Source organism: Cricetulus griseus, chromosome 6 (genome assembly GCF_003668045.3).
Source record: "Cricetulus griseus strain 17A/GY chromosome 6, alternate assembly CriGri-PICRH-1.0, whole genome shotgun sequence".
NCBI classification, from domain to species: Eukaryota; Metazoa; Chordata; class Mammalia; order Rodentia; family Cricetidae; genus Cricetulus; species Cricetulus griseus.
Window position 1 is genome coordinate 108383351 of NC_048599.1, and position 23669 is coordinate 108407019.

A 23669-nucleotide genomic window follows, 5' to 3' on the forward strand; every position below is an offset into this window, starting at 1 on the left:
GAAAGTGTCATTAAAAAGTACCAAGAAATAATCAGAGACCGATTATTGAAGTAGCATTGAAGCTGAGAGAAACAGACACAAATGTAAAGAGGTAGAATAAATCACAGCTGTATATCATTATCTTCAGTATTTAGCATAATCAATTTGCAGCCACCTCCTGCTGCTGTTGCAATGGGCGAAGTCTGAATATCTTCTGAAAGTGCACGCATTGTTAATTACATCCATTGAAGCAGTTTGTCCTTTCAATTAATTGCATGCTGCAGTTTCCCATGGTTCATAGATTTTCATCACAAATAAACATAAAGAGTGTGCAACTGAATGGTTATGTTAAGTTAGTAAATCTGTGCAGCTTCAGACTATTAGTACTACTGTTGGAATGGGAAGTTATATCTGGACTTTAACTGTAGAGGTCTTTGCCCTAATCCCATGTTTTTCAAAGGTACTTATAAATTCATGATATCTCAGGATGCTTTAGATTCATCGGCGTTTTTGTTTTTACATCTAACAAATGGTTCTTTATCACAGATAATTTTAGAAGCTACTACGATGTAAACCATATAAATATAGAAATTGAAAATCATGTTATTCTCACCTACACTTGATTTATGAGAAATTTATGTTTTCCTACTAATATATTTTTTGCTTTATTTACATTACATTTTAGCTCAATAATCATAAACAAAATACAGGACATGAGTTTTACTTTGCTATATGTTAGTATAGACTATTGGTATTTGCTAATTCCAGATATAAAATCAAGATCTGTAGCACCCTTTGCATGAACATATTTAATTTGTCTACTATCAAGAATTAGAACAATCTCTTCTAGGCCTTTTGGCTAAGATCAAGTGAAGAATCAGAACAATTTTTGAATAATTGCCTATTTTCCTCTCTCATTTCAGAATCAGAAACATCCAGGAAGAAATGTCCTCTATATTGGCTTAAGTTTGCTAAAACCTGCTTCATCTGGGATTGCTCCCCCTGTTGGATAAAACTGAGCGACTTTGCTGATAGAATTATAACACATCCATTTGCTGATCTTTTCCTTGTCATATGCATCATTTTAAACATATGTTTCCTGGCCATTGAACATTTTCCAATGAGTGAAGAGATCATGTCTCTTCTTAGCATTGGAAATTTGGTAAGACCTCATCATACATTGTTTTCATTCATAGTTTCAGGGTTTTGTTTAATTGCTAACATCATTTTTTATTTTATAACCCTACTCTGTTGCTCTAAGTATGGATTGTATTGCTGTTTAATGGGATGTTATGTTCATACCATGTTCACTCCATCCCATACATTGTAAATATAGTTTTCATCAACATTTTTACAATTAGAGTTCAAAATTCTATCATTTAAATTTGGAATCTTGGCATGCCTCTGGCAATGAAATTAAATGGGTTTCATTGTTTTATTGTTTCTTCATTCTCAAGCATGCATTCTAGGTATGACTATCCTATAATGAGAATACACCAGGGGTGTGGTAATAACACGGTTAGCTTTCTTCTGAAATCTGAACCCTGACCACAGCAGTACCAGGCCCCATCATTCCAAAGACTCTCTTTAACTTACGTTGGAGTTTATCACCTAGAAATGTATTTTGAGAATCATGTATAACTTTTCATATACTCATGCAAAACAATAAAATAGATTTTTATGGATTTATGAACATGTTAACATCAAGCAAGTGTATGTTGCCTAAATTTCTTAACTCCTTTTGTTATGTAGTCACTAAGTACTATGCACAAAACAAAATGGTAGACCATTTCAAACTGTACATTTCCTTGATACTAAAGCAATAAGAGGATGTAGGCAGATGGTTCAGTGATTAAGAGTGCATACTATTCTTTTAGAGGACCAAGTTCAGTTCCTAGACTTCCTAGTACCCACACCAGGGAACTCACAACTGCCTGTAACTCCAGCTTTTCAGAGACTATTCTGGTCTCTGCATCTACCTGCATGCTTGTGCACACTTGCACGCGCGCACGCGCACACACACACACACACACACACACACACACACACACACACACACACCAATAAATAAGTAAAATTGTTAAAAAAAATAGTATAATCTTTGGAAGGTCATTTCCATACATATATTCTGGAGATTTTCTAGATCACATATGTACCGTTTTAGATTATAATTGCAGCATCTTCCCTTTCCTCCCTTCAAATCTTCCTATGTATGCCTCCCTACTCTCCATCAGTTTCAAAGCCTCTTCTCTTTTTGGAAATCTTTACTGTATGCATATACATAAATGCACATAAATGTACTTCTTATACTCTCTCAATAATAAATGGTTAAGTGTCTTCATATATACTCGATATCTCCAAAGGAGATATTTAAAATGGAATCACTTTTATTTCAATACTCCATTTTTTCAAGAGCTTTTATTATATAATGATATTCCATAAAATAGGTCCTGAAATGGAAAATTAAATAAATATATGAATTTATTATTATATTGACCCCGAAACCAACCAGGGTCTGAAAAGAACTGTGCAGCAGGCAAGAGTATGGAGCTTCCTCCACTTTACAGGTCTATATGCATGGTACAGATGCAGCTGTGGGAACCCTTATTACCCATATGTTTGGTTTCCTTTTAGGTTTTTATTGGAATCTATACAATAGAAATGATTTTGAAGATAATTGCTTTGCATCCATATGGGTATTTCCAAGTAACCTGGAACATTTTTGACAGTATAATTGTCTGTTTTGGATTAACAGAAACCTTTCTAGCAGGTATTGAAGAGATAGCTGTTTTTATTTTATTCCCGGTAAGTAGAATTTAAGAACTATTTTTTTTTACTTTATTGTAGTATGTCTCGTGTTCTTGAACATAAAATGGCACTGTTGAAAACATTTTAAGAGGTAAATATTAGGATCCTCTGTGAAATTCATTCCATAATGAAATTAGTGTTTAATGTTTCTGTCTCTATTAATGTGGGAGAAATCTATTCTTCAAACCCAATATGTTATAAAGAAAAACAAAAATGAAGAGTGTATATTTACCCTACCAGATGTTAATTTTTAAATCTATAACAATAACAATTGCTGTATTTAGTGGGATTTAACAAGTATGTTAAAACATATGCATAGATTTAGTACATAAAATTATAAAATGTGTAAGATGAATTATGAATATAAAATAGTCACTTTTATTATTAATGTTGAAATTGGTATAAATTTAAAGGCTATATATTCATGACTACACAATTCTGATGAAACACTGAAGTATGCAAGTATGTATTTTAATCAACACTGATCTTTTGTTGTTTTTCTTTTATTTTACATTTGTTTATTAGTTGATATTTATTAAATTGGGGAAATATGGTCCACCATTTGAGAATTTGGTGCGTATCCTTGGTAACACATTGATGGCCCTGAAAGACTTGGTCCTCTTGCTGTTCTTATTCGTGTACTTCTCTGCTGTGTTTGGCATGACACTGTTTGGTCGAAGTTACAAAGAATGTGTCTGCCGCATAGACGAAGACTGTCTACTCCCCCGTTGGCATATGACTGACTTCTTCCACGCTTATATGATTGTGTTTCGAATTCTCTGTGGAGAGTGGATAGAGACATTATGGGACTGTATGATGGTCGCAAGCCAGTCTTGGTGTGTTCCTTTTTACATGATGGTCATTTTAATTGGAAATTTTTTGGTAAGTGCTGTATGCCTTTATAGTTTTGTTAACAAAACAGCTGGTATACTGTATGCATTTGTATGTGCTGGATTGATGTAATCCTGCAATTTATGGCTCGATTGTCTAATATAGTAGATAGTTGGTGATTATCAATTGAAATACAATTAGAGCAATTTGAGATATGTAGTACTGAGAAATATATATTGGGCTTATCCCAAAAGAATTTATGTTATTAGCAGTTTAGTATTTATGTCACAATAATATTAAAGTACATATAGTTTAATAAAACTCACCAGTAAATCCTTTCTTTATAATTGCATGTGTGATTGCCATCATATTTCTATTGACTTGAAATAGTTCATAATCTTGTTAGTTAAAGTAGTTTTGACATCATGTGGAAATGGGTTAGACCTGCAGTCTCTAATACCATGCAGACATATGGAAGCATAACCCCCTTGTAACACTATTCCCAAAGATTTGCTTGCCCATTAAGTTTTAAGAAGCACTTAAATGTAACACTGGCTGTAAAACCTACCTGCACACTGGAATTACCTAGGGAATTGTTAATGCTGTGCTTGTGCCTTGAATCCACACCCAGAGATTCTGATGCTATTGATATGTAGTATTGTCCTAATCATTAGAATTATTTTTTATTAACACTTTGACCAAACAGTACAGCAATGATTGCAAACCAATGGATATACAGGTTGCATTGTATAAGGGAGAAAGCATGCATTTTTAATTTCTTTACCATTGAACTGATGTCAAATTAATTGAATAAGAAGTCTTCACTGCTTCTAAGAAAATGATAGTCCTCAAATTTTTTATAATTTATTTATTCTTTTAAATTTCATTTTATATTCCAACCACAGTTCTCTCCCCAACCCCTCCTTGCCTCCTCTCCAGCCCATCCCCAGTCCACTCCTCCTCACAGGTAACAGATCTCATGAGGGGTCAACAAAATCTGGCACAATAGGTTGGAGCAGGGCTAAGCCCATATCCCATGCATTCAGGCAGAGCATGGCTCCCCACCATAGGGAATGGGCTCCAACAAGGTAGCTCATGTACCAGGTTTGTATCATTGTCCTACTGCCAGGGACCCCTCTGATAGACCAAGCTTCACAACTGTCTCCCACAAATGGAGTGCCTGGTTACATCCCCTGAAATCTCTACTGCTGTCAGTCTACAGTTCATGAGTTTCTACTAGCTTGATTCAGCTGTCTCTGTAGATTTCTCTGTCATGATCTTGATCTCTTTGCTCATATATTCCCTCCTCCCTCTCTTTGACTGGATTCCCAGAGCTAGGCCTGGTTCTTAGTTGTGGATCCCTGTGTCTGGTTCTATCAATTGCTGGATGAGGCTCTATGATGATAGTTGTGGTATTCACCAATCTTATTAGAGGAGAAGGCCAGTTCAGGTACCCTCCCCACTGTTGCTAGGAGTCTTAGCTGGGTTCATCCTTGTGGATTCTTGGGAATTACCCTTATACCAGGTTTCTCCCTAACCCCATAGTGGCTCTCTATTTCATTGCTCTTCCAATGCATCCCTCCCCCACTTAATAATCCTGTTCCCTCATATTTGCATACCCCTCTCCATCACCACCCCTATGCCCAATTTACACAGTAGATCTCATCTAAGTTCCCTTCCCAGGGGGATCCATGTGTCCCTCTATAGTAAACAGGCGTTGATTATATTTCTCAGTGATAGTAAAGTAAAAATATATGCTATTTTGTCGTAATAATTAATATACAATGACTCTTAAATTATTTTTCTATAACTTACCTATATCCATTTCCTATGAGACAATGTTTTACATATTGACCATTTTTATTTAAATTCTTTAATTACTACACATATTTACATATCCATCCTCCCATTTCCTCACCCTCCCATCCTCCCATGTTCCCTACAACCCCTCCCAACCCATCCCACAACTTCTCCCCAGGGATAGTGAGGCCCTCCACCAGCGACCTTCAAAGTCTGTTGTATCATTTGGAGGAGGGCCTAGGCCTCCTAAGCTGTATCTGGGCTGTAATAGTATTCCTCCATAGGGAATGGGCTCCCAAAGTCCATTTGTGCTCTAGGGATAAAGACTGGCTCCACTGTTAGAGGTCTCATAGACTGTCTTGACCTCCTAGCTGGCACCCACAGCATATTGACTCTTTATCTGTAGTTTAAAAAAAAGTATTGGCTGAAGGCTCTATCATGGTAGTTGGGGTATCCACCAATCTAATTATAGGGGAGATCAGTTCAGGTATCGTCTCCACTATTGCTAGGAGTCTTAGGTGGAGTCATCCTTGTGGATTCCTAGGAACTTCCCTAGCACCAGGTTCCTCTCTAACCCAATAGTGGCTCTCTCTATCAATATATCTCTTTCATTGCTCTCCCACTCCACCCCCCATGCCATACTCAGCCTTAATGCACAAGGGAGGGGCTTGGTCCTGCCCCAACTTAATGTGCCAGACTTTCTTGACTCCTCATGGGAGCCCTTACCCTGTTGAGAGAAATGAATATGGGATGGACTGGAGAGGGAGGAAAGGGGGGAGGAGAGGGAGAAAGAACAGTGGTTGGAATGTTAAATGAAATTAAAAATAAGTAAATAAATAAATAAATAAATAAATATTGAAAAAGTGTTAGATGTGGAACACAGCCTCATGGCTAACTCTCTGGAGCTTACCCTTTGCTTCTCAGCGACTTTGTGTGTTTTTCTGGGACTGGGCTATAACACTTGTGACATTAGCTGTTTCTAAGACAGTATTCATTCTCTCACTGTGAGAAACCCTGGCTCCGTGATGTAACAAGTTTTGGAATAAGACAAACTAGAGTGGCCTTTAGATTTGAAATCTATAAGCCTCATCGTTTCCCCCTGGGAGAAAGAAACCATTAAATTACATAAATTACAAACTTAAAATTACTTCTATTTGGTGAAGTGGTAAAATGCCTAGTAGCAATCACAAGGCACCATGTTTAATCTCTAGTGCCAAAACAACCAGGACAGCATTAACAACCCACAAAATAAGAAGTCTGTACACACAGCCTGCTCGCACCACACCTGACACTGAGCACTGTGATGCATTTCTCTTTTCATATCTCATATCAGAATTCTGAAAGGCATGTTTTATTGTTTAAAAGGAAACAGTCAATATACATTTAGCTGCATTTCCTTTTTTTTACAGATACTTTACCTGTTTGTGGCATTGGTGTGCTCAGTCAGTTCTTATGATGCTACAACACGAGAAGTGAACAAAGAAGCCAAAAACTTTCAGCTTGCCATGGCCAGGATAAAGAAAGGAATAAACTGTGTGCTTCTTAAAATATTGTGCACAAAAAGAACTGTTCCTACGGAAGCAAAAGACCAAATATGTGATACAAGTGTTAAAGACAATATTTCTGGCCACACTCTTTCTGAACTGAGTGGCACCCAAACATTTCTGAGATACAAGGAAAAGAGCAGTGGCACAGAGAAAACCCCGGTGACTGAATCTGAGAGTCAATCACTGATTGCTAGCCCCAGTGCCTCAGAAACAGTGCCAATTGCTTCAGGAGAATCTGATATAGAAAATCTGGATAACAAGGACACTAGAAGCAAGTCTGGGAATGGAGACAGTAAAGAGGTAAGCGGTTCTTTTATATTTGTAATTCAGTATGGATTTGTGATTCTGTTCAAAAATTAACTCAATATTGACACTACAGAGGCAGATTGAACGTTAGATCCTAACTCCACTTTCCCTAACTACTGATTTCGTGGTTTTGACCAAACTACTTAAATGTCCAAGTTTTTGTTTCCTTATCAGGAAATGAAGATATATTTCCTATGGAGGGAAGAAGCAAGAAAATTATTATAGTAGCACAGATAATTTGTATAGTATGGATTGATCATACTGGAGATGTTAGTTGGTATAACTGTGAAATTCTATAAACTGATAAGCAAGACAATTTGTGGTGACAAAAAAATCCCTTTAAGGTACCTAAGTTTGGGAAGTCAATGTGTATAATTGGGAGATTTAAATTCATTTAAATTCCTGCTTTACAGATGTGAGAGGACCTTAGAAGAGGCAATGATTCTTATGTGCTAAGACTTCAATTCTAGCCCATTCATGCCTGCTGTATATAAAATATACAATGAATTTAGACAAAAAGAATAAAGGAAAGTCAATAGTTTAAACTGTGAACAGGCAATGGCTTTATAATGTCATAACTTAAAGACTTACAGGCACATAATAGTACACTAGATACTGTTCACTTTGCTTCTAAAATGCTTATGTTGCATCCTTTGCATTTGCAAACAATTTAATGATTTAACAAAAGGTACAGTGTAGTAAAAAGCTATGCTTACAAAAAGCATTCCCTGGTATAGGCTTATTGCTCTGAGTCTCATTGGGCATCATCTCAGGTCACTCCAAGGCCTCAGAAAAGAAGAAGTTTTGTGTCTTTTCTATGTCTCCATTTTGTCTGCTATCTCTTCCCTCAGAACTCTGTTGGTTTGGGACATGCTATCTACTATAACACATCAAATTTGTCATCTGACACAAGTTCAGGATTGGTAATCAGTAGAGCCTCCACTTCCTTTCAGGGTATCAACATTATTGATTTTATTTACCCTGAATTAATTACAAGCTGATGGTAATCCCTATTCATCACACATCTCTATCTTCCTGGAAGACATGGCTTCCATGCATCTCTAGATAAAATTGTTATTTAGCATAGTACATATATTTGGTGGTTCCTTGGAAACTCTTGAGAACATCATTAGAATGTCTAGAGCACAAAATATAGAGTAAAACAATTATGTAAAATAACTGTAAATATTAGGATTTCATAATCTGTTCGTAACATTGTATCCTTATTTGTGCCTTTATTTATAGATGGTTGTAAGCCCCAATGTGGTTACTGGGAATTGAACTCAGGACCTCTGGAAGAGCAGCCAGTGCTCTTAACCTCTGAGCCATCTCTCCAACCTGTGCCTTTATTTAGTTAAATAACTTCTCAAAGATTTATTAGGTTATGCACCTGTTTAGCTATGTATTTAGCCAGGTATTTTGTCAATTATGTAGTCCAAGAATATTAATGTACATTTATCTAAAAAATACAACAAATGAATCATGTAAAATACACTAATTAAAAACATAACATTTTTATTTGTGTACATCTATCTTCCCATTAAAATGTTTATGTATGTACATATTAAAAGAATGAACAAATGACCTATCAAACTGTAAAACTTTTTATAGTATAGGGTTATGTTACAATTTTCATGATATTAATAATCTACAAAAATAATTACTGTAATATATATTTTGTTCTATTTGTAATATAATAAAGTAAACCTGATGAAAGATCATTTCTAAAGTCTATTACAAGTGTTTTTGAAATGTTCAAATTATATATAATATATATATATATATATATATATTTCTCTGCCAACTTTGCTCAAGTGTCACACTTTGCTGAGATGACAACTGACCATGTAAAGACTAAAGCAAAGAAAGTTTTCCATTATATTTACTGTGCACAGGATCAACAGGAATGGCCAATCATTGTTAAGAGGCTTTTCCAAAAAACTACCTAAATAATCCTAAATCACTATATTTATTTTTATTTACTTTTGTTCTATTTATCTTAATTAAGACATATTATTTGGTGCTACTCACTTGTAGGATCCTGGCAAGTTTAAAGGATGATATGTTTGTGACCATATTAAAATAAGGTAAACTGAAGCATTTGCCTCATGTATAAAGCAAAAAACACCTTTACCCAGCAGCCTTGTGCTTCAGTCAAGGTAGAGGGGGAAGTAAGGACCCTCTCTTTCCCAGGATCTTTCTACATTACTCGTCCATTTGCCCCATTCTGTCCTGGGTACTGTTTATTGTGTAGTTTTCTTGTTTCACATGATAACCTCACATCCAAAGTTGATGAACACAAGAATATTTGGAATGAATTTAACAGTTAGATGGAAAAACCTTCTTGACTACTTAATATCAGCATGACTTATTGTGGTGTTGTCTGTCTAATTAAAACTTACCTATGTGGCCACTGTGAAAACCTTAAAATTCAAAATATAATTGTCTTTAAACTACAATTAAAGTGCTTTTTAACTAATCTTTGATTGTATCTAATGTTATTTTCACTTAAGTATGAGAAACCAATTTAAAAAGCCAATTTTTATTTACACAGTGAACTTCATTATCAGCCCCCCAAATCTGGAAGTCTTTCAACTTTGATAATATTCTTTCTGTATGTCATACTTATTTCTGAAAATGAAATAAAACTGCAATAATCAAGTTAGGCTTTGGCTATAACTTTTTGTTGGGGCTATATTTTTTTTCTAGAAAGTGAAGCAATCTAGTTCATCTGAATGCAGCACAGTTGACATTGCTATCTCTGAAGAAGAAGAAATGGTCTACGAACATGAAAAGCCAAAGCTTCACAAAAATGGCAAGTAGAAGTTTCTTTGGTAATTTTATTCAAAATTAATTATGTGCATCTAAATCTAAATAATGACACAATATTTTTACATTTAACCTTAATTGATAAAGATTGCATGCGTATTGAAATGTGTACTCATTCATCCACCTATAACATAAGACATCAATAAATATGAAGAAAAAAGTCATCTTTGGACAATCTAATATGGCAGTTACAAAGCTGTCTCTGGCATCAACAGTTTGATATCGCCTCTCTATCTACTGTCTGTTTTCTCTTCTCCTCTCTGTCTCCTAGTCTAAATAATGATAACCTATTAGGAAGGTTAAAAAGATTAGTGTATGCATTTGTGTGTGCAAGTCTAGAAGATAATCTTTTCCAAACATTAGCAAAACTTAATTGTGTCAAAACATCATCATTAACCTAGCTCACTAATTCTGCCTATAGATATAATGACTGATAGTTGATAGAGAAAGGAACTGTGAGCACTTGTTTGTTAGCAGAATAATATTGATACTGTTTACTCAAGTGCAGTATTCATGCTATATATAATGTTAAGAATATATCTAATGTTCATATTTAATTACATATTGTAGTTAGGAAACAGTGTATTATACTAGCACATGAAAAACAGCAAGTATAGCTCAATCAAAACTAAAATATATAGATTACATAAAATATTTTTATATATATCACATATATTTTAAATCAAAGTAAAATAATTTTAGACAAAGCATCTATAAATTTCATAGAAAAATAAAAGCAAATGATATGTTTAGATATTTTACGTAGAGATTGGTAGATCTACATTGCACAATTTCAGTGAGCTCTTCAGCACATGAAATATATAACATATACTCCTCAGTGATTTATAATTCAAATGTGTTTCCTAGCAAGATTAATAAGTTGCTACAGATTTTGACATTTGACATCAATGAAAAGTCATCAAAGTCAAAATTGCCAAAAATTCTCAGTTAATAGCTTTAAATTAAGAATGTAATTTGGCTGGACAGATGACTCAGAGCATAAAATGCATGCTATACATTACATGACAATCAGAATTTGTATCCCAAGCATCAACATAAAAGTCAAGCCTATGGAAGGCCTCACCCTCCCTGGGAAGCAGAAGGGGTATGGGATAGGTAGGGTGTTAGTTAAGGGGTGGGGGGTAGGGGAGGAGGGGAGGCAGAGGTAACTGGGATTGGCATGTAAAATAATCTTGTTTCTAGTTTAATTAAAAAAAATGAAGAGAAAAAAAAGTCAAGCCTAGAAGCCCATGTCCATAATTCTAGTGTTGGGGAAGCAGGCAACAATGAAAACAGGGAAACAGTCAATCTAGTTGAAGTGGCAAGTTCTAGGTCCAATGAGAGACCCTGTCTCAAAACACAGACTCAGATGCAATTAAGGGAAACATATCAGCATCAACTACACGTCCACATGGGCAAATGCCCTTCCCCAAACATACACATGAATATTTCAGCAACTTAAATTCAAGGACATTAATCATCTAAGACAAAGTTGTAAGTATAACCCATCTTTAGAAAGAGAAAAACATAATCTGACACTAAATAAAAGCTAAAATATTTTTAACTTTACATTCCACTCACAAACATATATTCACACATTTTCCCCTTGTGAAGCCACAGATTTGCCTGTGTTAACTCTCTCTGACAAGAAGAGGGGATTCCTGCAGCTACATTTACTCAACACATGAAGTACTCGGCATTCCTGACTACCTCTGCAGATTGTCTCACTCAAGTTTTCCATTTCCATGCTGCCTAAGAATCACTGTCTTGAGTCATTACACTGAGTATTCACAATGTGGTTTACAAGCTATCAAATGTGTGCACATTTGGGGTACGATGTGGAAACTGGTGCTATTTGTATTAATTCTCTTCTCCATTGGATAAAAGGACGTTCTATTATATCTACATTCTGGGTTATTTCTTCCTCTTCCAAACCCACAAGTTCATTTCTTCTCTGTTCCTCACTGATTATAAACCACTGAGCAGTGGTAAGCAGTCAAATGTGTGAAAAACATGGGGCCACCTATATCAGATTCAGTAAATAAGTCATTGATAAACCATATAAAGTTTGAGATGTTTATCCACTGTGAGTTTTCTAGAAGTTTACCTCTAACAATTTCCTTCTTGGCAGGTTATGAAAGAAAATCTTCACCTGCTCAAGTCAGTAGAGAATCTAGGAATGGAAATATTTGGAAGAACATGAGGAAAACTTGCTGCAAGATAGTAGAAAACAGCTGGTTCAAGTGTTTCATTGGCATAGTTACCCTACTGAGCACCGGCACACTGGTGAGCACACAGCCACAGTAAATGTCATGTGAAAATACTCTATAAGAACTTTCAATTCAAGATTGTCACAGTGCCAGATGATTTTGCCCAGAATATTTAATATAGCTCCAGAATTCATGTTCTGCATTTTTTAGCATTAGAAACTGTTTCAAACGTTATTAGAAACATTGTGTATAGATGAATCAATATTAAGCTTAATATCAATACTGTTTTATGACATGTGAATTTTTCCTCATTAGTGTATCTATGGTAAACTTTATAATATATACAAATACTTAGCATTGATGTTAAATTTAAGTTCAAAAATTAAGTAAACAATAATCTCAAAATTACACACTGTAATGGGAAAAGGAAGTGAGAATAGATACACTGATTTTAATGTTTTATACATTAATAAATTAAAAATTTTAAACACCCCAAATTGGCATATTGTGCTCTCCTGAAGTTACTGTAAAGGCCACTGGGAACTGGTATCTGGGAAGAAACAAATTAACAAGTCCAGGTGTCTGTGAGTTGATTGATAACAGAATAGCCTAAATCTAGAACTGTGTTCTCACTCTGCACAGAAACTTTCTCCATGGGTAGCCATCCATTTGTGGATTTCCTGTTCACTTTATACATTTTTGATCTTCATTGAAATCAATTCAAACAGCATGTACATATTTATTTTATCACCATTCTTTTTGTTGTGTGTAGCATATCACTTTGCCATGATGATATGAATTTCTACTTACCTGTTATTTAAAAAAAAAACAATTGATTGGTACAGCATTCCAAAATTGATCAGGGGACATCTTAGTCTGAATTTTGGTAAACCCATACTATGACTCTTAATGCTCTATCCAGTCCATGGACAAATACCTGCAAAACCACTTATCTTATAGCAAGGAACTGGAAAGCTCAGACACTCCCAAGTAGGATGTCCACATGCACCTTTTGGGTTCTTTCTCCATCACGGGTTCCCCTTGAAGCATATCTTCATATGACTCAAATGGACAGGCTACAAGGAATGTAGCTAAACAGTTTCAGAGGACTTCACTTTTGCCAGGTGCAACTGAAAAGAAATAAGTCATCTTATTTATGAGTGATCTCATAAATAAGTTGGACCAGAAAAAACAAACAAACAACAACAAAAAGTATAGCCAGGTGGTGGTGGCGCACACCTTTAATCCCAGCTCCCGGGAGGCAGAGGCAGGATGATTTCTGTGAGTATGAGACCAGACTGGTCTACAAGAGCTAGTTCCAGGACAGCCTCCAAAGCCACAGAGAAACTCTGTCTCAAAAAGCCCAAAACAAACTAACAACAGCAACAACAAAAAGCAATAAGTATATTGGTCCAGTATTCTCAAGCATGGAACTTTGCCTTTGGGTCTGAAGTGGTCCAGCGAACATTGCCTTCTCTCTTAGTAGTAGTAAGTGCATCCCCATGCCCACCCCTTAGCATCTAGTGATCTTTCCATTCCTTGTTTATTTAAGAGCCCCAGTTCACAGGACATCATAATGTAATGAGTTAAGTTGGTGCATTTCTATGTCACTGAAATTGACTCCACAGCAGTGTGTCTATCCTTTTACCCAGGCTAGTGCTCTGATTGCCTATTGCCATCTGAATAATGGGCTTCTAATTGTGTCCATATTGTAAGACACAAAATATGTCTATCCTCATTTAGATGGCTGAAGATAAGACTAAATCCAGGATCGTGAGCAAAGCAGATGAACTTAGATTCTCCACATGAATCAGAAGTAGTCACAGTGGTCCTTATGAAAACATACTATTCTTATAAGAGAACAGGAGTGCTGTTAAAATGAAGATAGAGGTAGAGATTGGAATGGCATGCCTTCATGATGAAGGAAGATGTCACAAGACCAAAGAAAAAGGGAAATCACCCTTCAGACACTGATTTTCACACAATGAAACTAATTTTGTGTTACACTTCAAGCATTGCAAGAACACAAAATTTACTGCTTCTCAGATGCCAGTTTGCAGTGATTATTATAGAAACTGTGAAAATTCAATAAACATGCCCCTCAGAACAGATTCCCAATCCTATTCTCTCCATTCCTCCAAGTACATTTTACAATATCTGACACATGATCCATGCTATCAGAATGAAGACTGTTCCCTTCCATAGCAGCATCAGTAGTCCTCTAGCCACTCAATATAAAGATGTTTGACTCTGTTTGTACTTCTGGGAGCTAGGGAAGCAGGTGAAAGTAGATCTTTTTAAATTATTTTTCAAAATACTTACTGAAAACTTTATCATGGTCTTCAAGTGAGACCAGATTTGCTGGATATTCCAAGGATACTCTGAAGTCAAAAAATGCCCCAGAATTCTACCTTGAGTGGAAAATGGTTGTCTTTTATATCTACATGTCTTTATATATGAGTTTTGGGTGACAGTTGTAGAATCAACTTCACTATTCAATATGTACTTAAAAAGTAGGTGTATGTGGTATGATGGGCATGATTATTTTATTTATTTATTTGGCTCCATCTGTTATGTCCTTGCTGATGGAGCACAGGTAGATTTTTGGGTTTGACTTTACCAAGCTGGGCATGCCTGTCTCTAGTGATCTCAGAAGCTAAACAGGATCAGTCTTCATTAGTACTTGAATTGGAGACATTTTCCCTGTTGGGGTACCAGGTACAAAAATCAATGTGTAAGCTGGGTGGTGGTAGTACATGCCTTTAATTCTAGCATTCAGGAGGCAGCTCCATGCAGAATTCTGAGTTCAGGTCAGCCTGGTCTACAGAGTGAGTTCCAGGACAGCCAGGACTACACAAAGAAATCCTATCTTGAGCCCCTCCTGCCCCCAAATAAATGATGTGTAAAATTGCCCTGATACAGCTCATTTTTCTAGATACTTTAGTTCCATTTTTCAAAGTATATTTTCACAACCTGCTATTACCTACAGATAGAGATTTGTGAAATTCATGCATTTTTCATTATTAAATGTCTTCAGTTTTATAACTCAATGAATTTATAATTGAATTTAATTCCATATAAACAGTTTCTAGAATTTTTGTATATTAACGTTTAAATTTTTAATTATAGGCTCTTGAAGATATATACATTGATCAGCGAAAAACCATTAAAATCTTACTGGAATATGCAGACATGATCTTTGCTTACATCTTCATTTTGGAGATGCTTCTCAAGTGGGTGGCTTATGGCTTTAAAGCCTATTTTTCTAATGGCTGGTACAAGCTGGACTTCATGGTCATCATCGTATGTATTTAAAAGAACACGTTTAAGCACGATTTCTTTTTTCACTGTCACCCTGTCTCCTTCTTTCTCCATACAGTCTCAACAATTTTCTATATTTCCACATCTGTTAACATTTAATGTCTATTCACATCCTGTCACTGTACAACTTGAAATATTCAAAATTATAATTCTAGATCATTTTAATAATTCACCTTTGAAATTATTGATAAGAGAATGGTTTTATTGAACAATATCTTGAAAATATCACTAAAAGCCTTGAAATTCTACTGAACTGATTTTTAAATAATATATCCATACTTTGACTTTTTTGTCATCCTCACCATCCTTCAAGGTTTCAGGGTATCTCATGTCAACCATGGAGTAGATTCTATGCTGACATTCCTGCTTTGGCTGAAGTGTAGCTTCTGTCGTTTTTCTGCACAGAAATCAAAGTGAAAACTATAAGGTGGATGTTGACTAATGTACTTCTCTTTGTGGAATCCAATAAAGAACAGTCTGTCCTCCACAGAGCAAAATGTTCTCCAACACCCTACACAATGTGACGAGATCACCTTCTACACTATCCCATCCACCCCCTATATTCTATCTTCTCATCCACCTCTATTCTTCACCCTGCCCTTTCAGTGGGTGACCTGCCAGCACTGGCTTTTGAAACACTTCAAATTAGCCAATGTGATTCCCATCCTATTGCCTTGGTCCTCAGCCCTCCATGTGGGATTTTACAAAAGAAGTGTTATCAGAGCAGAATTTTCAGGGATGTTATTCTTCCTTCCTTTATCCCCTATCCCTTCTAGGCATACCATGTAGCTAATAATGTTTACCCAATGTCTATAGATATTGTCTACAAACAGATGTCCATATTATGAACAACTATGGAGGCTTTTCTGCTTATAATTAATGAATTGCAATAGGTCACCTGTGCCATCCAAGTCAGTTCTTATCATTAGGCTTCTACTCCATAAAACAGCACAAAAGGACATTCCATCTCTACTCAATGATCTTTGTGTCTACATCCCTGTATGATTATGTAGAGAACCCCAAGCTTCCAAGGCTACTTCAACACCATCTTTACAGTACAGGATTAAGAACAAAGATTAGGTGGTATTTTTCTATGTTGATTTGAAAACGTAAGAATCATATAGATATGATAAAAGTTTAATCATATCTATATTGACTTATTTAATTCTAAGTAGCATATATTAATTCCTGATGATTTTATGAATACAAATTTACTTTACAAATCATGGAACTTCATAACTATAATTTTACAATCTATGCTCCTGTTTAATTAAATTAATATCTTTCTTTATATCTGTTTTCTGAATTATTTAATATGTTGCTTTAATCATAGTAATCCAGAGGTGAATATGTGAGTATATTCTATGTCTTGTTTTAATGAATATATTTTCAACACTGTATTGAAAATGATCTTATTTCAAACTAAAAAACAATGTAAATATTAATCTTGATCATATATAATTTCAAATTTCTAAATATTTACATAAGTAATGTATTAATTTCTGGAAATGATTGCTGTTTTATCTTTTTGTAAAAAAGATTTTACCAAAAATGATGTTCATTATTAAGACATGAAATTGTATTTAAAAAGATTGACTAGTAAGTTTCAATATGTGTCTTCTTATTATAAGCACAAAGTTTATTATCACATTAACTCTTTTTTTCACATATGTGCAGGTGTTTTGTCTTAGCTTAATAGGCAAAACTCGAGAAGACCTGAACCCACTCACTTCCATCAAATTCCTCCGAGCACTTAGGGTTCTCTCTCAGTTTGAGAGAATGAAGGTATGACAGAAGGGTTAAAACTCAGCTGTGAGGGCTCATGTGGGGCTGCTACATTTCCATGAATTAACAGGCTTTATTGTTGCTTTTAATGGTTCTTTTGAAACAAACAGCTTATGTCTCAGTGCGTACAAATAGATAAGCTGTGTTAGTGATACTTTTACAGATTCTAGTAATTGTTCATAAGACATGACAACTTACAAAATAGTAAAGACAAGCTAAAAGTTGGCAGTTGACAAATCAAATAGTTTCAGAAATAATATATTTATAAACCATATATGCATATATGTGTATATAGAGATATGGATAACAGGAAATGCAACTTCAGTCAGTTTGTTAACTATTCTAGTATTTCAATTAATATTGTTTTATAAATGCATTTTTGATCATATTCATCCACAACTATTCCATTTAACTTCTCCTAGATCTGCCTCTATCTCCTTATATCTCCCACCAATATCATGTCTTCTTCCTGTATTTTATTTAGTAAATCACTGACTCTAATTGGTGCTGGCAATATACTTCTGAGTGTGAGAAATCCACTGGAGTACAGCTGACCCACCAGGAGCCACCCCCTTAAAGAAAACTGACCCTGGCTCACCAGACACCATCACTGTCCATGGCTCTTCAGTTAGGAATAAGGGCTCAGGAACCTCTTAAACCTCCTTCTACTACACACTGGAATGCCGACTAGTTTTAATATGTGGAGGCAAACACAGCTGTTATCTGTTCATGAGTACAAGGTTCCTGTCATGCCTAAAACTCAGTTTCACCCTGGTCATTCCTGACCTGTGGCTTTTAGAATTCCTCTGCACTTATTCTGCTGTGGTTCCTGAACATTGAGGAGAAAGAATGATTTAAAGAGTGATTTGTGGCTGAACACTCCACAGTCACGTATTCAGTCTCTTCACTTTCACCTGTTGTTTCTTCATTAACTATTATCCAGTGCAGGAAGAGACTTTTCTGACCATGTCTAAGAATTGGAGTAATCTACAGGTAGAGAAATACGGATTTTTAAGATAGTTTGATACTATGTCCATTTTGAAGATACTAGTAGTAGATTACATCTCGGACCTTTCAATGCCCAACCACGGGTTCTTGGCCAGTTTTGCAGCACTAAGCATCTGTTTCCTCCTGAGGAGGACAACTTATATCCAACCAGAAATCAATTATACCGGTAACATTCACAGCTATTGCACTTTAGCCATATCTTGTCTCACCAGTCATTACTGCTCTTCACAGCAATCACGGTTGGGGAATATGTTTCAAGACTTCTGCTGTTCACAGCACTCACAGTTGGGGAATATGTTTCAAGACTTTCCTTCCCAAGCAGTCTGCATAGCACCTTCTGATTTATGAAAGCCAGTATGGAGGCAGCTTTCAGTACGAACTTGATTTCTCTTGATACTGTGACCAATGTGTATGGTTTCTTCAGCAATAGGGTCTCATCATTAAATCCTTGGGAAAGACAAATAGTAATGACAAGACTGGGGACCTCAGGGTCCAACAACTCAAGAGGAAGTATTCCACACCTGCCCTAGCAACCCATGGCTTCTGAAATAAGCATAATCCTTTATGCACAGTATCTGCAATTAAACTTTATATGAATATATATTATATGTGTATGAATATATAGTTTATAACATAGTAGGTTTCCATATGACTTTAGAAACATCCTATGTGTTAAATGTCCCTCCCCCAGGTCCTATCTCTATCCCACCCCTCTTAAAACTCACACTTTATTATTCCTCTTTTGTCATTTCTATCACCTACATGCTAGTTTCCCCCATTTGCTTAAGATCTTTCTTTTCCTTTGCCACCATTGCTTATCAATGATGTACCAATTTTTTAAGTATATGGACTTTTAAAACTGAATAACTATTTGGGTAATTCCATTACTAGCATATGAATTATTCAAGCTCTGGATATACAATTTATTTGATTCAATATGATACTATATTAATGAGTATTTTAATGTGATCAGAAATTCAAATGGTTTTCCTTCCTTATCTAAAATGTTCATTTTCTTAAATTTCAGGTGGTTCTGATAGCTTTGATGGAAACAACATTACCTGCTTTGAGCGTGTTTCTGGTCTGCCTAATGACCTGGCTACTTTTCAGTATTATGGGAGTACACTTATTTGCTGGCAAGTTCTACCAATGCATTGACCCAACAAGTGGAGAAAGATTCCCTGAGTTTGAAGTTATGAATAAGAGTCAATGTGAAAACCTGATATTTAATGAATCAATGCCATGGGAAAATACAAAGCTGAACTTTGATAATGTTGGAAATGGTTTTCTTTCTTTGTTCCAAGTAGTGAGTATATTTTTTGAACTATTTGACTCTTTTTTTTTTTGGTGGGAGGTGGTTTTGAGACAGGGTTTCTCTTGTAAACCAGGCTGGTCTCGAACTCACAGAAATCCACCTGCCACTGCCTCCTAAGTGCTGGGATAAAAGGCATGCGCCACCAACACCCGTCTTCTGAACTATTTGAAATAAAATTTATTTTCAGGCTAGAATTCAAACTTGGATTTTGAATAGAATATGGATAAAGAATAGATTTCATTATAAAACAGCTGAGCAATTAGTAAATTGATAGATAACAATTATGAGATACACAATGTTCTTGCCTTTTTTTGAAGATCCAATAAAACACAGTCTCTTTTCTTGTGGGAGAAGCAAGTGGTAATGAGGGCAGACAAAGGAAAGGAATTGCAGGACTTGAAAATTTCCAGCATTGCTCATTTGGTAACAGGGTCACAACCCTTCAGTCTTATCTAGGTTTGCTACTGTCTTTATATTAATTAGTATGCTGAGGCATGGGTACTTAGTAGTCTGATATCCAACAAAGGTGAAGGGTCCACTATTCACAAGTCACATAATTAAGACCACAAGCAAAACTTGAATACTTATTGGCAGGTTTTTAAAATTTTAATATTAGTTCCATATGCCTCTCTTGTTCTACTGAAACCATAATAATAGTTTATTAATATTAAATAAATTATGTAAAAATCACATAATCTGATGATGGGCATTAAATATCTTAAGTATACAGTGTATGGAAGTATGGCAAGTCTCAGCTTCCAATATTTTAGAGTACTTTTCATCATGTTTTTATTTTAAAACAATCTTTTCCAATTTTACAAACTAATCCCTTATTTATTTACCATGAAGTTTTCTATGAGATTCATATATATTTATCTTACTTTCAACAGGCAACATTTAATGGATGGCTCAGTATTATGATTTCAGCAGTTGATTCTGTTGGTGTAAGTATCTGACATTCTCAATGTCATTATCAAGATAGTAACCTCAGCACAGGCCACAAGAGATATTTAAAAAGATTAAATGTGTCTCAGATTTGGTATTTCATAGACACTGAATATCCTTCCAATAACTTATGCAACACCTGACACCCAGCAATCTGACCTTGAGGAATTACCATCTTTTTTACACAGTAGCAAGACCAAATAAACACATTAAAAAACCCAAATGAACAAAGCCATGATACCCTTGCACCAAGAAGCCGGGAAAGCATTTACTTAATTCATTGAGTTGGGTTTTCTTGGCATCAGTTGTCTTATGAGTGTCATGTCTTAGAAAGCTACTATCCATGTTTTACTAATTTTTTCACATTCAATTTTAGGTAAATATGCAGCCTAAATACGAACACAACCTCCACATGTACATTTATTTTATCATCTTTGTTATCTTTGGATTATTTCTCCCTCTGAGTGTGCTGATTGGTGTTATTGTTAGTAATTTCAACAATCAGAAAATTAAGATAAGTATAAATATTCTTTTTTATTTTTTATTTTAATTAGAAAGAAGATTATTTTACATGTCAATCCCAGGTCCCTCTCCCTCACCTCCTCCCCTGCCCTCTCCCACAACTAACACCCTATCTATCCCATCTCTTTATGCTCCCCATGGAGGGTGAGGCCTTCCGTAGGGGGCTTCAGAGTCTGTCATATCCTTTGGGATAGGGTCTAGGCCCAACCCCTTGTGTCTAGGCTCAGGGAGTATCCCTCCATGTCGGATGGGCTCCCAAAGTCCATTCCTATGCTAGGAATAAGTACTGATCCACTACAAGGGCCCCATAGATTTCCAAGGTCTCCTCACTGACACCCACATTCAGGGGGTCTGGGTCAGTCCCATGCTGGTTTCCCAGCAATCAGTCTGCAAACCAAGAGTTCTCCCTTGTTCCAGTCAGCTGTTTCTGTGGGTTTCACCAGCCTGGTATGGATCCCTTTGCTCATCAGTCCTCCTTCTCTGCAACTAGATTTCAGTTCAGTTCAAGGTGTAGCTGTGGGTGTCTGCTTCTACTTCCACCAGGTGCTGGATGAAGGCTATAGGATGGCATATAAATATTCTTTATATATGCTTAAAATTTAAAACTTTAAAAAATACTTCAAGAACTGTTTTATTGGTTTAATGTCATTTTTTTTATATTTGGTTTTTGAGACAGGGTTTCTTTGTGTAGCTTTGGAGCCTATCCTGGCACTCGCTCTAGAGACCAGGCTGGCCTCGAACTCACAGAGATATGCCTGCCTCTGCCTCCTGAGTCATTTTAATGTCATTTTACATGACATTAAATATAATAGAACAATAATAAATGCTCTTGTATATTATAAACATTATACAAATGCCAAACCTTATTGTATGTGCAATATTCAAAATATACTCAGACAACAGTTAAAGTTAAGAAGTTTCTGTCCTTAGGTGTATGTGTTCATAAATAATAGTATAATGAAACATCACATATATGACCTTAATGTGTCTATACACAAATAAATGCATTGTTCAGGAAAAAAGTCCTATTTTTGAAATAGAGACTATTTTTGGTGTAAGTAGATGATAATCTTCAAGGCCTTGTTAAAGTGAGAGTGAAGTCATTTTACAGTCAAGTACAGGACACAAATGATGACATACAGTGATTAAATGTATTTCAGATTTCATATTGCACAGACAATAAAAATTTTCTGGAAATGCATAAATTATTGAGTTCCACTTGGCCCAAACTGGTCTCAAATTCAAGATAATTCTGTCTCCACTTACAGTCATAATAAACTCTGTCAAAAGAATATTGTGTGTGTGTGTGTGTGTGTGTGTGTACTGATATGCACATAACCATATATTATACATATATATATATATATATATATATATATATATATATATATATATGAGAGAGAGAGAGAAAGAGAGAGAGACTGAAATTGACAGGAGAAACAAAAATGAATCAACTGTTTGGTAAGGAGAGTTATATACTTTCACAATTATTAAGAATCTTTCAGTTGCATTTGTAAAATATGACAATAACTGAACTTACAAAATTGAAAATTGATCCAATTCTAATTTTATTTACCCCTTCTTGTTAAAGACACAAATGCTAGCTATTAAAGTCAGTTCTTTACAGTGGACCTTTCTTGTCTCTCTAACTGAAAATAGAAAAGTGCAATACAGATGGTTGAACATCACAAACCCTATGTTTTTCATATGAATCTTCATACAGAAATGCCAAGTGTTGACTGTGTAAGGAATGACATCTGGTCTCTGAAGTGCACACCAGTACAGGAAAGAAGTGGAGGAAATACAACTTGATTTTCATATCTTTCATTTATTTATTTTTTACCAAGGGGGATCAAATATCTTTATAACAGTAAAACAGAAAAAACAGTACCGGGCACTGAAGAAACTCTTATATGAAGATTCTCAGAGACCATTACCCCATCCCAAAGTAAGAAAATACTATTTTGAATTAAATAAATAAATTTTAAAATATTCATTATATTCAGGCTTGGAATATAGCTTAATGGTAGAGTGCTTTCCTAACTAATGCCAGGTTCAATCCCTGGCACCATGAATAAGTAAAATTATTTCTCAAAAATATAAATAAATAAGTAAATTTATTCATTGTCTTTTTCAAAGTTAAAAATGTGTTTTTAAAAAAATTATTAACAAATAGGTTAGGTGTATTGGAGCTTGCCTATAATCCCAGTGCTTGTGAGTTAAAGGTAGGAGTATCAGGATGTCTTGGCCAGTCTCCACAACATTGTAAGTCTAAAACCAGCATGGGTTACATTATCCTGTTTAAAAATAAAGAATGAGAGAGGGGGGTATAGTCTTTTGACACTGTGTAAATTACATTCTTTAACAAAGGATTCAAGTGTTACTTTTTGTATTATCTTTAGAGGGAACTTGCAGAATTCAGAATCTATGTAAATATGTACATAAGTAGCTTGTTAATAGATA

General features: G+C 35.3%; 1 protein-coding gene across 1 annotated transcript in view; it reads left to right on the top strand.

Moving 5' to 3' along the window:
• The window catches only part of Scn7a (sodium voltage-gated channel alpha subunit 7), a 77734-nt gene that overhangs the window by 48314 nt on the left and 5751 nt on the right, over positions 1–23669 (top strand). Inside the window, exons 12-23 of the mRNA XM_027420261.2 lie at positions 903–1141; positions 2614–2784; positions 3313–3669; positions 6828–7265; positions 9981–10086; positions 12232–12386; positions 15440–15613; positions 17309–17416; positions 19452–19730; positions 20630–20683; positions 21061–21198; positions 23050–23154. Of these exons, the coding sequence (XP_027276062.1) occupies positions 903–1141; positions 2614–2784; positions 3313–3669; positions 6828–7265; positions 9981–10086; positions 12232–12386; positions 15440–15613; positions 17309–17416; positions 19452–19730; positions 20630–20683; positions 21061–21198; positions 23050–23154 (2324 nt within the window). The remainder of the gene's footprint in view (positions 1–902; positions 1142–2613; positions 2785–3312; positions 3670–6827; positions 7266–9980; positions 10087–12231; positions 12387–15439; positions 15614–17308; positions 17417–19451; positions 19731–20629; positions 20684–21060; positions 21199–23049; positions 23155–23669) is intronic.